Raw genomic sequence first — 17,506 nt, 5'->3', positions numbered from 1 at the left:
ACTGCGGAATAGAGAATGCGTCATGAAGCAATTTATTAATTCTTATTCCGAACTTATTCCGAATAGCGCTGATTGGTTGCTTCAATGACGCATTCTCTATTCCGAAGTCTTTTTCCGCACCGTGTGATTTCACCCTAAGGTTCGCAGACGCTTCTTTGATTAACTGCACACAAATATTATCATAGACTTTACTCAAAAACGAGATTATAATAGTTTAAAAAATTACGATTTTAATGGTCACAAAAAAGTAATAGGTTAACGGCCATTCTGGAAAGATATTTACGTGCATAAACTTGCATCTCGAAAAGTAAATATAATCTCATCTTGTTTTCGTTCGATGAAGATGCAACTCTTGATTTACTATCGTATGTTCCATACTATTTCATGAAGATATACGCGTAGTTTTAATATTTTATTCAAATTATGCAGATATTATATTTGTAATTTTAGGTAGGCCCTGGTGAGGCACCCCTCAATTTTCGGTACTTTACTAAAGAACCACCTTAATTTTTTTATCGTTACTTTGTTATAATAATAATTTGGTGATGGCAAATTTTTTTTACTGTAACGGTAACATCAGGATTATAAAGTCACTCGATCGCAGAGAATGGAAGTAACTCGTTACTTGTAATGAAGTTACAAGTTACTTCTTTGTTAACTTTATTGGTAACTGCGTTACTTTTTTTTTATAACTGTAATATGTGGTCTACAATGGGCGTGATCTACAATATCAAACAGGCGTAGAAATCAACCAATCATAGTCGAATGTTAGGAAGATAATCAACTATGATTGATCGATTTCTACGCCTACTCCTTAATCCACTACTGCTACTGCCCATTATAGACTAGGCATAATGGTAATGTGGTTACATTTTTTTGGTAACGGTATCGAATTTTACAGTTACTTTTATCGTTACTTTGCACACAATTGGACACGGTTCGATTGGACACAAGCCACTTATAGCGTTTGAGACTAGAAAGCCCCTACGCGCCCGTCCGTTGTGATTGATTGTCGATTTTAAAAAAGTAACAGAAAAGTAACGAAAAGTAACAAAAAGTTACTTTCTCAAGTAACTGTAACGAGTTACTTTAAAAAATCGGTAACTAATAACGATAACTTGTTACTTTTTCTACTCGGTAGCGAGTAACTATAACTTGTTACTCATAAAAAGTAACTTTCCATTCCCTACTCGATCGTTACTTGTAATGTGTTGGAAAAGTCACTCGGTACAAGTAATGATCGAGTGACTTTCCGATCCTGGATGTTACCGTTACAGTCATAAAAAGATTCACCATTACTAAATCGTTATTATAACAAAATAATGATAAGAAAAGTAACGGCGTTATAAATAACGCGTTACTTACCATTCCTTCATAATATGTATATAATATATGTATGATTTATATAACTCGTATACTCTCTCTGCTTCGCGATACTGTTTAAATTCGTATCTCTATTCGAATTTATTTAAAACCAAGTTTGTCTATAATATCGTCGACAAATAATAAAAGCTAAATAGTAATAACACTCAAGCTTTAAAAAAGTTGGACATTATAAATTAGAAAATTATGGTTAAATGTTTCTCTTAAAAAAGTTGACTTTCTCTTATCTTTCGTTTATTGCATTATTATTCAGCAGTTCCATGCGCACAAAAAAACTCGATATATTCCTTACAGAAATTCAGTGCATTAGAAATGATACTTTGAAGATTAAAAACACTGAGCAATAGTGCTCTTAATACTTAAAATAAATAATTATTATCTTCTAGTATTAAAGGAGGATGTTAAAAAGAGACCGATTTTTTTACTCACAAAGATGTAAAAGAGATAGTAAAAGAAATAGTGTTTTTGATAAATTTTGATCTCCTGAATATGATAAAATCATTAAGAAGTTCGTGGCATTTGGGAAACACCCTGAAAAATAAGCAAGAATATTGAAATTTGTTTAAATATATCATGTTTATGTTCAATTTTCAAGGTATTCCCTATAACCTTATCCATCCCACTTTTTATTAACATTATTGTATTTTCAGGAGGTTGCAACTATAAAAAACGCTATTCCCTTTTTACTTACACCTTTGTGGGCAAAAATCGGCCTCTTTTTAACATTGTCCTTTCTGTAAGAGATGTATGAGAATTGATGTGTCAAATATATAACATGTTGTCAAATAATACGTAACTATAAACTTCTCCGTTCTCCTTATTTGTTTTCATGTTGTTTTCTAAAATGGCATTATAAAATTTATAAAAAGACGAGCTTTATAAGAGGATTTAACGCGATAACTTGAACAGCAACATATATGCCTTGCCTTATAACTACAAGCTCGACTTACAATTAGAATTATACCCAATATTTATATGAATGACTATACAAACTGCATTGACAATTCAAAAAATTAACCACAAATCAATGATTTACTATGTTTTTTTTTCTATAAACAATAATATCCATAATGCAAACAATGAAAGAGAACCGAATCACATCTCATAACACTATAATCGACAAACGTCGATTCTCTTTCGAGAATGCCCTGCTTTATTGTTAACGGCGAATGTTGTTTTTGTAGAACTCATGGTAAATATTCAGAAAAGGGGAGCCACCTCCGATAACCTTGACCTATGTTGCCAAAGTCGTGACCCTGAATGAATAACTTTTTAACGGACAGCGACCGCCACCTATAACCTGATGGAAGTCAGAGGATCACTCAGGGTCATGACCTTGACAACATATGTCAAGGTCATTGGAGGTGGCTCCCTTTTTCTGAATATTTACCGAACTCGCAGTTAAATGTTTCGAATAACACTTAAGATTTTGAATTTTCAAACTTTGTTACTTTTTTGAAAGATAAATTCAAGAATAATTACCATTCCAAATAGAAAAATAGGTAGGATTTCTAAGTTCAACAAGTAATTGTACGCTCCAGGGTGTATGCGGGTGTGTGCGTATCGCTCCGGTGTGTCTTCACCATGATTTTATTATTCGTTGAGCACACAGGTACGGACCAGGGCGTCGCAGACGGAGTAGGGATCGCAATTGCTGCTAGGCCTCCTGTCTTCCAGGTAACCCTTCTTTTCCTCGGCAACACCACGGGGAATGCGGATGCTGACGTTTCGGTTGGCTACCCCAGCACTGAAGTCATGAATATTACTGGTCTCGCATTTGCCAGTCAGCCTGCGCTCGTTGTCCTTTCCTCCGCGCGGATCGTATGCCTGAATATGCCTGAGATGTTGCTTGCTGAGCTTGTCGATTGCCTTTTCGATTTCAGCGATACCGTTATCACCGCGCATCGCCTTCGTCGAGAAGTTAGTATGAGCACCGGCGCCGTTCCACGAACCGTCCACTGGTTTTGGGTCCAGGCTAACGATCACACCATATTCTTCGGCGACGCGGTGCAGGATGAATCGGGCGATCCACAGATCATCTCCGGCGTTGATGCCCGCGCACGGTCCAACCTTGATCCATAATAAAAGACACGATAATAACTCTTTGTAGAGAGATATTTTCTTCCCGCAAGAGAACTTTATAAATTAAATTAAATTAAGTTTCGAGTTACCTAAAATCTGTAAATGAAATTTTCGATAAATTATAATTATCAAATTTTTGCGATATAATTTCGATTGAACTTCTACTATTTTGAATCTTATTCTTTGAATTTTAATATTCAAAGTGAAAAAAAAATCGTTTAATTGCATTAACTTTAAATAAAGATATATTAATTTAAAGTACACTAGAATTTAAAGTATCTGCAAACATCACTTAAAGAAATTTCAGAGCAAACCGATTATAGTTAAAACTGTCGAAGTTTGTTATTTGAATAGACCGCATATCTTAATCTATAAAAAAAATCCTCTCATCTTTTGTTTAATTGTTATTAAAGAAAAATCGTTTCCAAATTAAAAACGCTGGATGCGCGTATCTTCTTTGTTTTTTATTACAACGATTCAATTACTCACCTGGAACTCCCATTGCGAAGGCATCACCTCGGCGTTGGTTCCCGCGAGCTTCACACCAGCGTAGAGGCAGGCCCTGTAATGGGCCTCGACGATTTCGCGACCAATCACTTTGTCGGCGCCGACGCCGCAGTAATAAGGACCTTGTGGGCCTGGGAAGCCGTTCTTAGGCCAGCCGAGTGGCCTACCATCGAAGTCCAAGAGAGTATACTCTTGTTCGATACCGAACCAGGGCTCTTGATCCTTGATAGATTCCATCGCCTGGTTTGCGCGGTATCGCTTGTTCGACTTCGTTGGCGTCTTGTCGCTGTAGTAGGTATCACATAGCACGAGCTTGTTATTACCGCGGCGGAAGGGATCGTTATAAATGGCCACAGGGTAGAGGAATATATCACTGTTGGCACCATCAGCCTGGTACGTCGAGCTGCCATCGTAAGTCCACGTAGGTAGATCTGAAAAAGATAACTGAGTTTGATATTTCGTGTAGGAATAAATTAATAAGCTATATATTATATATAACAATATATAATAACAATAAATTATTAAGCAGGTCGCGTTTTTACTGGAACTTCTTTCTTAATAAAATTGCAATTCAAGTTTCTTCAGTTACTGTTTTCCGCAACCAATATTTAATGAAAAATAAATTATTAATCATTCTTAATTTTTAAATAAAATATTAGTACTTTTTCAATTTCTGATAAAAAAATATATCAATAATTAGCTAGCTTTTAAAGCTGAAAGATAAATCCTCAGATTAAACATTAAAATGTAAAAATGTTTAAAATGTTCAATGTAATTCTGATAAAATATTTAAATTTATTTTTTCTCCGAAATGTGATGATTAATTAAGAAACGGGATTTTCTCATCTATTCATATTATTGATTTAATCAATTTTAATGTGTGTGTGGCTTTTAATTTTTCATCACACAAATTTTTATTCATCTCACCTACTTTTATCAATCACAATTCTTCCATGCGAGGAATATCTTTGGACGTTCAAAAGATATCTTTTGAAAAATTGTGTTATGTGGGCGGCTACATCCGGGTATATTAATATCCGAATTTATGAAAAATCATTTGATTGCAAGACAATCAAAATAAACAATCAAAGACAATCAAAAGGCAGTTGATCACACGGACGAGTTATCTTTAATAAATTAATTTTTTAGGGAGACATGTGTCCTTAAAAGATTTTCTCCTCTCGAGAAGAAACATTTCTTTAATAAAATATCTTTTGCTTTTAGGAAAAGACGTTTCTATTAAAATAAATTTTAAAATTAAAAGTCTATGAGTTTAAACTGGTTATTAATTGGTATTAATTAAAAATTCTTTTCATTTAAAAATTATTTAATAATTCTAATTAAGATACAATCCAAATAAACGTTCCGACTTATCATTAAGTCATCTTCAATGTTAATATAAATAAAATAAAACTTACAATTATAAAGAAAACAACCGTTAACCTTCTTATAATATTTATGTTTAAAATCAACTTTATTGGTCAATTTTAAAAATTAAGTCAGTAAGAATAATACCTTATTTCTCTCTCCAAATATTCTATAGCCGTTTCTTTTACTATATTAAAAAATTCGTTAAAATTGAAAATATCAAGGTATTAAATATTCAAAATCTGATAAACCTATAATTACTTCAAAATATAATTGCAATAAAGACACTACAAACATAGCTAGATATTTAGAATAATATTAATTCGAGTACGACATAGACCAAATTAGATCATTTATCAGATTTATTAATGCACATGTTACACTTACCGGACGGATGTTTCGGCATAAAGTTCAGGGTCCTGGTCTTGCTACGTAATCCTTCGCCAGTACCATCGATCCAGATATATTTCGCCTGGATCGCATTTTCCGGTTGGGGCAGGTCAAGATACTTTTGCAATAGCGTTTTGTCCAACGCCGCATTTGGCGAATCTTTCAGCATACTGCGCGACATAGTGATACTGTAATAAAAGCAAGAATATCGAAATGAATAAATGAAAATAAAAGCAAGAATATTGAAATGAATATTGAAATGAATAAATGAAATATACATTTCGAATTGCAATCATCTTTTGTATAATCATCTTTTTCGAATCGCAATCATCCTTTGTGAAATCATCCTAATGAAGAAACGGTAAGAATTAGAAAAGAGATAATCGTGAAGTGTAAATTTAACCGTATAATCAAAAGATGATTTGTTGAATCATCTTTTCATTAGATGGTAATTAAATTCTTTCCTTCTCTCTCTCTCTCTCTCTCTCTCTCTCTCTCTCGCTCCTTCTATATGTAAGTTCCGTTTTGTACTTACAGCACTTGTAAACATCATTTGTCCTTATTTAATATTTAATAGACAACGAGAATAAACTGATGCTTACAGTTCATGAGCGGAACGTACTCTTAATATAAATATATATTCAAACATATACAATATATGTATACATATCCCAGACAGTACAGAATATTTATGATAGTATACTATTCAATTTTTGAAAAAGGTTACATAAATATTTTATACATATTTTATATAAAACTTTATTCGAAATATTATAATATAAAATATAGACTAAATATTTTATGTAATATTTATGATAAACACAGGGTAGCTCATGTAAAATGTTATAAACTTTTTTATCTCTGAAAGTATCTGTCAAATGAAAAATAAGAGGAAAAATATGTTTAGACGAAAGTTTTGTTACTTTGAAGGGGACATAAGCTGGAACTATATTGGTTTCACCGTAAGTGGCATTGTCAAAGTCAGAATAAGCTTAATTTGAATTTTTTTAATGGAACTCCACTTTTCATTACATATTCTTATAGCACAAACCTCGAAAGCTTTCTAAAACACTATGATAAAATATTCTTTTATGAAATAATTTTCGATTATAAGGCTCGAAAATTACAGTATGGTCGGCATAAATATTATCGAAGGTGACCAAATGACGGCTAAAATCTCTTGAATGTTGTTCAAGGTCATGATCTTGATAACATTTGTTAAGATAAAGGCCATTGGAAATTGTTCCTATTATTTTCATCTTTGCACTAAAAATTCATTTTTACGTAAAAGTGAAAATAAGAAGAACAACCTTCAATGGTCTTGAGCTTAACAAATGTTATTAAGATCATGATCCTAAACAACATTCAAGAGGTTTTAGTAATTTTTACCCATCGTTTGGGTAATGCAAATGCCGGTGATATTGTAACTTTCAAGCCATATAATGCGAAAAGTACTTCATGAAAAAATATTTTATATTACAGTATTTTAGGAAACTATCGAGGCTTTTGCGCGCGCGCGCGCGCACGTGTATGTATATGCGCTACAAGAATACGTAAAAATGGGAGGGGGTTCTATTTAAAAATTTCGAAGTGACCTTGCCCTGATCTTGACAAAGCCACATAAGATCAAATCCATGGTTCCATCTTATGTCCCCCTCGAAGTCAAAACTTTTGAATGAACATTTATTATTTGACACATACATATTCCAGAGATAATAGTTTGTAACACTTTAAGTGGGCCACTCTGATGAACCTGCGTTCCATGCTTTGATATATACTCCTAGAGTGTTACGTAGATACTTGTAGCATATTTATTTACGATATATTCTTTTAAAATACAGGAATTTCGTAAACAATGGATTTTAAAAGTGCTCCTAAAGATAAAAATCCATTCGGTTCAAATCCAGTGATTATCAATCAGATTATGTATTATATTTTCTTGTGTTTATGACATTTTTTATTCACCACATTGAAGGGAAAGATTGGCTGCTGCAGCAAATTAGATGGTAAAATATGGCATAGCTTTTTTTAAACAGCCAATTTCTGATTGCAACAGCCAATGTTTGGTTGCATTAGCCTATCCGCAATGTCAGTATAGGCTAACGCAACCAAAATTGCAACTAATTAAAAATGCTATGCCATATTCGGCTAATCTTTTTTTTCAGTGCACATTAAAAGTTTTATTATATGTGAAAATTAACTCATTTCATAGGGACAATTTTTGCGGTCAAAAGAAGAGAATCTATAAGAGCCTGTTAAAGCACCTGCAGCACCTTCCAATTTTGTGTCTACTTTAATCGTGTAAAAGGATATTTACTTCGTTCAGTAAATTCGGAGATTTTTATCCATCTCCAATGTCTCGACAATTTGGTCACTCCAGCATCTCCGTAAGTATTTTGGTATCATTTACTACAATAGTTACAATAAATATTTCATAATATTTATAATATATATTTGTGATCTGTGCAATCTAAGACCATAAAAATATTTACTAAATACTTAAAATAAGTCTTATAAGTGTTTATACAAATACTTTGTAAATATTTTACAAATATTGTATGCTGTCTAAGATATATTGTATGTACGTACACATATGATATACATATATATAATGTTACAAGATATATATGTAATGCAATTACAATAATACAGTTATTACAGAATCCATTGGATATTCAAAGCATCATGTTCAGCAACGTTATGTGCTGTCTGGGGCATTAGTCACGTAATTTATGGATGTTTTTAAACATCACATTCCCTATCGTTCCAGATAAAAAATAACGTCGTAAAAAATAAGATCATGCATTTATTTGTATTAGTCCTACTATAATTTTTTATTATATCTTTTTTATATTAATCTATATCAAGCTTTGCATGCATTTTTAATAGATCGATTGAATGAATTTCGCATCGACTCCAAAGAAAATTGCTTTCGGAGCCAAAGGATTTTGTCAGTGCATTTCGTGACGCATACTTCCCGGAAAGCGACGCGGCGCCCGCGCCGTGGAAACACGACCGCGTGGCGTGCATCGCGCCGCGCGTCCTCGACGGCGATTGTGACGACAGTATGATGCGCGTGCCACCGCATTCACGATACAAAGCACGCGTAAAAGAAAGGCTTTAATTGTAGTGGTATCGTGAAAAGATAGGTGCGCCTACATAGGGGTTTCACGCGCGGAACACGCGAGACATGCGTGCCGTCGTACTGCGTTGTACCGCTCCAAGGAATGACGCGTTGATATGGTCATCATCATGCGACAGGATTTTTCCCCTGATTCTTTCGAAAACCTTCGTGGAAAGATTCCCCGAACAATAGATAAACAATCGATAAATCTACAAAACAGAGATTGAAAGAAATACGAAATCTCTGGTCTTATTCGTGATCATTATATTATTTTTGACAGTTTGAATCGATTTCCATATTATGTCTAAGTAATAAGCTAATCTGTGATATTTTCTGGTTCTTCAGCATAAATTTTTCACTCTTTCAATGGAATTTTTCTATTGCAAAATAACACAGATATTTTTCTTCGGTATCTGGACGATATCGAAATTTGTATTTTGTTTTAATAAATTGCTCAAATATTCTTAGAATGCTTTTATAAGTAAGCGACAATAGCGGTTTACTCTAGTTTGTCACACTTCAATCTAATGAACTCCTAAAGTGTTTCTTTGTACTTTATTTTTTTTCAAATATTTTGTTATGAATTCACTTTAAATCCAAATTATTTTCTAGACCTACTATTATCATCATATAAACATGATGTTTGGACTCTATATTTTTAATTCTTACATTAATGGTGCAATAGTGTATGTTTTGTATGTTTTATTGAATACATTATGCGACCTCAATCTTTTATACAATTTCAAAATTTCTGTTAATTTATCTCGCTGTGTATACGCAATTATTTTCTTTACGGAAAGAACCGAGAAGCAAACGTGGTAGGTTTTACGAGCACGCGTAAATTTTTCCAAAATAAATTTTTCTACCCTTGGGGAAAAAACCGAAAAAATCCGCGGAAAAATTGGAAAAATTGAGTTTTTTTTCTGATCCTTTAAAACTATAAAAGTCTTTATATATTACTATTTCAGTATTTCGTATATTCTATTTGGTCCCAGAAAAAAAATTTTGAAAGTTCGAATCGATTTCCATAAGTTTAACAATATAATCTGTGATATTTTCTGATTTTTTTCAATATAATTTTTCCACTGTTCCAATTTTTTATCGCAAAATGAAACAGATATTTTTCTTCGGTATTGGACGATATCGGGATTTTTTACTTTCTTTCTATAAAGCGACTAACATTGTTTAAATATCTTTAGAACGCTTTTGTAAAGCGGCAATCAAATCTATAATACTAACGGCTTAGATACTTTTTAACATCCTCGAAAATATAATTGCATGAATACAAAGTTTTTAAAATTTTAACTCTTATGTTTATCGTATACGTGTGTAATGAATAGCCGATGCCATAAATAAAAGTCACATCGGGAATGGGAAGTGATCGAAATGATCCTAGGACGATCGATCCAGCGGAAAATTTTAGATTTTCATCTTTTGTCTCGGCCAAGCTGAATGCCTCTTTGTGCAATGTCTTCTCCGGTGATTGCGTAATTCATTGATTGAATGCTCTGGTTCGAAACATTGCTATTCTTGCAGATACATTATAGGTATTATTGCGTGATTTATTAGATAAAACACATACGCGCGCGATCTGGGAACCGTAAAAATTGTTTTCAACAGATAACACGATTCTACAATTATCGCGATGCATTAATTCTCCTACTTCCATTTTTTTGTCATTATCTGTTTATCCTCATATTGTTATCTTAATAATAAAAAAAACACTCAAGAAAGTGATATAAAATCTAGACTACGGCACTGACTTAATTTTAACAACTTAGATCAACTTAGTATAAATTTTGGTTTAACTAAGAAAATTTTCTTTAACTGTATTAACATATTTTTAAGTATGCGACTAAAAGCTCATAATTTTTTGCAAAAAAATAAATTAAATAAAAATCAAACTTCTGATTTAAATCTTATTTTACAATTTATCCGTCATTTAATTTTATACAAACTTTACTAGATTTACACTTTTAGAATTAATTGTTAATATATTTAAAATTAAATTTTCTGTTAATAGCAATAGGACACTATTCCGAATAGTATTAATGTAGCGATTAATTTTTTGGCTGATGTTTCAGGAGTCTGATGCCGATGCAAGAGTTTAGTGCATATGACGCATAGAAGGAAAAGATTTATTACGAACGTAAAAGAAATTACAAAATTTAATTGTCAAATTTGTTTGATATTTATGGCAAACAAATTTGCATATTTGACAAATTCTTTGGATTTGTTGCAAATAATACTTGTAGCGAGTACAAAAAAGAATAAATATTATGTTTGTAAATAATTTACGATTCCTATATTTGCAAATGGAATTTGTCGTTATAGCGTAGGATTAGCATTCATAGCAAATTTTTCCCTCCGTGCGTTATAAATGAACTTTGACTTTAATTTCGAGAGTGTGAGTCAATGTGCCGCTATGGTATCGTTTTGAGGATAATCGTGTAAAACAAAAGATGTTTGCTTACATCACTTCAAAATTACATAACATAAGCCTACAAAAGTTTATTATAAGCGTGCAAATAGTCATTTCGAATGTATTTTTGCCCTCTGAATTCGTCGTCCAAAGTTAGCTGTTACGTTATAATTTTCAGAAAAAAGATGTAAAATATAAAAAATGCAGATGAGGACTTTTAGGACGTTGTAGCACCAGCATCAAATTTTTTTACAAATTTCCTTAATACTATGCAAAAGTGTCAACTTCTAGCTTTAACATGCATTTTATCCCATTTCGATTTGAGTTTTCGTTTTCAAGGTAGATAAAGAACACTAATCGCATGCGCTCGATATTAACATGTGTCTCACAACTACCGTACAATACTTTTATAGCATATTTTAGGGATAAACTAGAGTAAAAAATCCTAATACCAAAATATTGAGGCAACAATATGTAGTTCTTAAATTATAACCGATCACAAAGATAGCCAGTATTATGATTATCGTGTAGAGTTCGCGCGCTCAGACCCGTATAGTAGTTATGCGCGCATCGATCTAATATTGCATTCACAGATAATATTGAATTTTTTTATTGCACAACTGATTATTACCAGCATTAGCAATTATTGTTATTGGAATTATTAAATCTAGCATACAAGTTTTACACTTGAAACAAAAAGTTTAATTTATTGCTTCTTCAACATCTTTTATGTCTTAAGACAACTAAAATCATGTTTTTTATTAAATTATTAATTAATCAGTTTTTGCGAAATTTTTGCGAAATATGAAATTATTGCAAGCGTTCCCGATCTTATGAACAGTTAGTGTACAATATATATTTGATTCATCTCACGGGATTGCGAGATTATTTATAATGTCTCTTTCTCAATAAATACTAATTTCTAGTAATTATTGACATTGAGTCAAAGAATTTTGCAGATTGTGTTAATTTTATAATTCAAAGATTTGTATTTTACTTGTATTTATATCGCATTTATATCGCAACTGCGTGCTACTTTTTCTATCAAAAATTTCTCTTAAATTTCTGTCTCCGTCTCCATTTACGTGATATATCGTGTATATATATATATATATATATACCCATTATGTATAGAACTGTCAGACAAGGAAAACTTGCGCAGTGGCTCTTCGGTCACGTGCAAACTGGCAGAGGTCACTTTTGTGCAATACATAATTATCTTAATCATTCAATCGATGAGTTTGTTTGACGATTGAAATACCTATTTCTGTCACAATTGCGAGATAATTGCAACCAATCGAAAAGCCTGAGCGCAATTGACAAGTGTAATTTTTCGAGTATTGAAAGATTCTAGACCGTAAATAGACGATAAATCTCATTTATTTATTATCAGTCTCATAGTTAATAAAACAGTGTATATATGTAGAGAAAAGTACGTACGTACGTACGTATGTATAATACATACGTGATTTTTTAACCTTACAGTTTACAAAGAAAACATTATATATTTCATTATATCTGTGATACATCTGAATCTTAATAATTTACAGTACAAGACTTTCCTAAAATTTAAATGACTTTTCGCTGTATTTTTTGGCATTTTTACCTAAAAATCTACTAAATTTATAGCTGGCTGATACTACGCGACAATTTTGCCCTAGCCTCAAATTCTAATAATCTTTTCCTTTTTGCTAACTATCAATCTTTGTATCCAATTTTAGGTAAAATAATTTCTGTCCTTTTATTAAATATGGTTTGAATTACAAATTTTTTTTTTAATTTTTATTAAAAAAGTCTAGCCCAAGTTGTTCTACAAAAACTTAAAATGGCCGATACTACACGACTTTCCCCTACAATTTGTGCAGTTTTTTGTTCAAGATTAATAATAAAAATTGTGAGATATCTTTCAAAGTTAAATCAAACGCGTAATATTTTGTATAATAATATTATACTATATCTTCTTAATAAATATTCGTCATTTATAAAAATTCAATATTTTTTTATATTAAAATTGTTTAATTAAAATTAATTTATAATCTATATTTTTCATCATTAAATATATCAAATTAAATTTTTAAAATCAATATAAATCATAAACATAAGTTTTGCTGTCAAAGTATCTAATGATTAGGAAATTTTCTTCTTGTGTTAATATGTAATTTATCAACCCCTTATTTGTGTCCTTTGTTTATAAAGTGTTCTTATTCGGATTTTTTATTTTCGCTCGTAATCTACGAGCTCGGAGAAAGACTGAAGGATGAAAATAAATGTGAAGGTTAATGTACTTCCCGCTGAACTCGCGTGGATGCAGAGTGAACGTATTCGTAACGATCACCGACCTTTGCTCGATTTCGAGTTCGTTGTTTTGCCATAAGCAGCCAATAATGGCCAATAGTGCGCACGTGCACATCAATGCGTCATGTCGCTCGTATACGTGAACAGAAAGTGATGTCATGAAAAATACTACATATATACTATCTGTTAGCATCCTACAATTGGTGCTTTAGCGTGCAATGAATTTAAGACATTTAAGTACTCCTTTCTGTTGTTCGCCAGATCACTATCGGAATCGACGACGCTAATAAGATAAAAGAAGAAGAAGAAGAAGAGGGAAAATTATCTTTTTTTGTTATTTATTACACTTTGACTGCCAAGATTTCGGTATTTTTCAGTTTAATAAATCTAGTCTATCACTTTAACAGTTTATTGCTTTTTTAATGTCTGAAATATTTAATAAAATTCTTAATTGGATTACTAAATAAAATTCGCTTATATATAAATAGAACGATAAGTCATGATAATGTCAAAATTACGTTAAAATGAATTATCTTGATAAAAAATGACTTTGAATAATATCATTTTGGAGCCATCAACTTTTCTTGCAGATTTATCGGTATTCAATTTGAACAGCAAAACAATAAATAAATTTATCATCACTTAATACTAAAGTAATTATTATATATCTACATGTTTATTTATGCGTTCTGTTAAGCGACAAAATGTCGACTTCATTAAATTTCATCGGCGATAAACTCTGATCCATATTACTTGATTTTCTCTATGAAAGTTGCTCTTTAAAAGAGAATCCCGTGATTATACATACATATAAATTAAAATTTTAAGAACTATTAATATTATAATACTGATATTAGAAGCAATATAAAAATTATGAGATACCTTACAGAAATCTAGTACTGGTCAATATTGAAAAACAGTAATTCATTATTTATTTTAAGTATTAAGAGTATTGTTGATCGATACTTATAGTATACCATATAAGTAATTAATTACTGTCTTTCATTAATTATATCACAAATAAATTGGACAAAATTAAATTGGTATTAAATTATTATATCAGTATCAGATTTTTGTAAGTGTTCAAAATTAAAGTTATATCTAATATTAATAAAAAATGTTTTATCTGTAATAATTACATTTTACAATAATTTCTTCAAATTAAAATATTTTGTTGTCATATGTTATGAGTAATAATTATGTTAAATATAATATTTCATTATGTTAGAATAGCAATCGGATATTCGCGATTTCTTTCACGGTTCATTGCGTAAAGAATCTTGTAAGAGGTTTTATAGCTAAATTTTTATTTACATTATATACTTCGTGCATTTTAACGACTTGTGCAATATGATCAGTTGAAATTAAACGTATAATTTATTGGTTTTTGTGACAGTTAATCGTCGTTTATAAAAATCTGCAATAGGACGAACAGATAAAACGGAAAAAGGTAATCAAAATATCTATATGTATGACGAAGTGAAAGAAGGCGTGGAAGCCTACTTTGGTCGAAGCCGTCCTTGACCTCCTCTAATATAAATGCAACACGAACGAACCCAGCTGGAATCCGTAGTAAAATCTGATCATGCTCTTTTTAACTAATACAAAATGAAAAATGTATCGTCTTTCGATGTGAACGAAGAAAAGCATCTCATTTGATGATAGACGGACAGAAAAATAGCGATAAAAGACCAACTGACGTAATCTCTTATCAAATATTCGGTTTGTTATCGCGGTATTTTCCGAACATTTGTAGGTCGTACGGCGCGATACGAATCGACACGCTTCTTTCGAAATTATCAGTTTAAGAACATTTCTTCGTCTAAAAAGACGTAATTATCCTCTCTTCTTTGTATTGTCTCTTGCAGGTTTCGAGAATAAGGTTTTTCAAATTTGATAAATTATTACTTTAAAAGATGTAAAAGATGATACATAGCTTTTTAAATGTTTTTGTTACTAATATTGTTATTAATATATATAACGATATATCAGTGAACAAAACGTTATTGCAACTGGTAAAACTTTACGCTGTGTTATCTTAAATATATTCGCACATTTATACATATTTAATCTATATTCGGCTATATATATATATTGGATTATGTTTTTATCTTCTAATATATTGTAATCTTTAATTTGTTTTTAAGATTTCTTATCGCCAAGAAAATCTCATATCAACGCTCTAATTTATGCTTTTATCGTTAACATTCAAGTGCAGATCTTAATTTAATTTGTCTTGTATTAAAATAACAGTAAAAAAAAATACTCGAGTATATCGACAGTAAAGTAATACCGATTATTATTTTACTTTTTTTATTTCATTTGTGTTTCATTCTCTTCCATTTAATTTTTCTTGACGATATTTTATAATTTTTCATAAGTTGTTTGTTACTTATTTCATTGCCTTTACTAATATTCAATGTATCTCGTGCGTGCGTGCGTGTGTAAAAATGATTTCTTGACCAAGGATCTCTCATACATACACATAGAATAAACATTTATACGTTGGGAATAGATAAAATTTATTCGAAATTTATAATCCTAATTCCTGCGGAGCATTTAATTTTTTTTGTTCTAACTTTCACATTTAAATATCAAAGAATTATCCAAGATTTTGTAATGAATATCACTACGAGTATCGACTTTGAGAAGCCATTTTTTTAATCGAATGCATAATGCATTACAATATATAGCGCAAATTAGTTTTATGTCTGTATTCATAGTCAGACCTTATATTTAAGGCACTTCCTTGAATTTATCTCTAAACGCTCAGTAACTAATAAAATAATTCTTGGAGCATCTGAAGATAAATTTAAGGAAGCCTTAAATATAAGGCCTGACTATGAATACGGTCACAGCAAAAAAAAACGTCACAATTACATCACAATAATCATGGTTACGTCATGGTGACGTGCGAATGTCCGTTTTATCACAAATGTGATGTCATAGCAATGTTATGATGATGTGCGAATGTCTTTATAACGTGTTATTTTGTTATGACAATCTCACAATGACATTATATTTTCTTCCTAATTGTGACTCTATTGTAACGTGAATGTGACCCTTTGCTATGGAGATAATGTTTTGTTTTAGTCAATGTTAAATTACCTTAAAAATAACACAACATGTTATCTTTCACAACATTATGATACGTGATATGTGTGAATAGAGGCGAGATTAAATAAATAATTCAGACGTACGTTGCATGTAAACAATCTCAATGAGACTTTTTTCTTTAAAGTTATATATATTTCAAATCAATATCTACCGAGATCTACTGAGGTTTTGATACAAAGAATGTCGTTGAAAGTATTCTTGTGTACTTTCTTGAAATGTGCGTAAGGAATATTTAAATTCACATGACGGTACATGCGAATAACTCAAATACGTACGTTTATTTATATTTACGTATTACTTATCAATTTAAATGTAAGTATACATCACTTTTGTTACAGATCTGTATATATTAAATTTATTCCTCTTATTATCACACATACATTAATTCTAATTTAATGTTATTTTAATGATTGCGTTAATCAAAAGTTTTTCGACTTATTACTCACGTTGTTGTCTTGGTCAGATAATTTTCATTGTCTATACAATTTCTACATATTTTTTAAATTTTACTTAGATTAACATCCTGGTTATAAAAATTATCATGTATAAACAAATATATTTTATTACATATTAAATTAACGTTAAGTCGTACTCTTTTACTCGTGTTCGTCAGAAACCTGTTTTGAAATGAAGCGAAAGCTTGGCAACTACCGATCTTAACTTTGACCATATTTCATTAATCACGAGATCATTAATTTCACAAAATCTCCCATTGCGGAAACTCTTGTTTTAACAGCAATACGCAATCATATATCAGAATAATTTGCCGCAATGATGTCAATATCAAGTTATTAAATGTAAAGCTGTTGATATTAACT

At 31.1% G+C, this 17,506-nt stretch overlaps 1 protein-coding gene across 3 annotated transcripts in view; it reads right to left on the bottom strand.

Moving 5' to 3' along the window:
- Positions 1-2,771: 2,771 nt before the first annotated feature.
- Gs2 (glutamine synthetase 2) overlaps positions 2,772-17,506 on the bottom strand; it is a 33,809-nt gene continuing 19,074 nt past the window's right edge. For all 3 annotated transcript variants that reach the window (XM_018445526.1, XM_018445536.1, XM_018445519.1), the window contains exons 2-4: positions 5,728-5,918; positions 3,955-4,403; positions 2,772-3,453 (exon numbers count right to left, since the gene is read on the bottom strand). In XM_018445526.1, coding sequence (XP_018301028.1) covers positions 2,977-3,453; positions 3,955-4,403; positions 5,728-5,911 — 1,110 coding nt within the window. In that variant the 5' untranslated portion in view covers positions 5,912-5,918 and the 3' untranslated portion in view covers positions 2,772-2,976. The remainder of the gene's footprint in view (positions 3,454-3,954; positions 4,404-5,727; positions 5,919-17,506) is intronic.

The sequence above is a fragment of the Mycetomoellerius zeteki genome, unplaced genomic scaffold (genome assembly GCF_001594055.1).
Source record: "Mycetomoellerius zeteki isolate Tzet28-1 unplaced genomic scaffold, Tzet1.0 scaffold104, whole genome shotgun sequence".
In the NCBI taxonomy this organism is placed as follows: Eukaryota; Metazoa; Arthropoda; class Insecta; order Hymenoptera; family Formicidae; genus Mycetomoellerius; species Mycetomoellerius zeteki.
The sequence above is the reverse complement of the archived record's forward strand: the minus strand, read 5'-3'. Positions and strand labels throughout refer to the sequence as shown.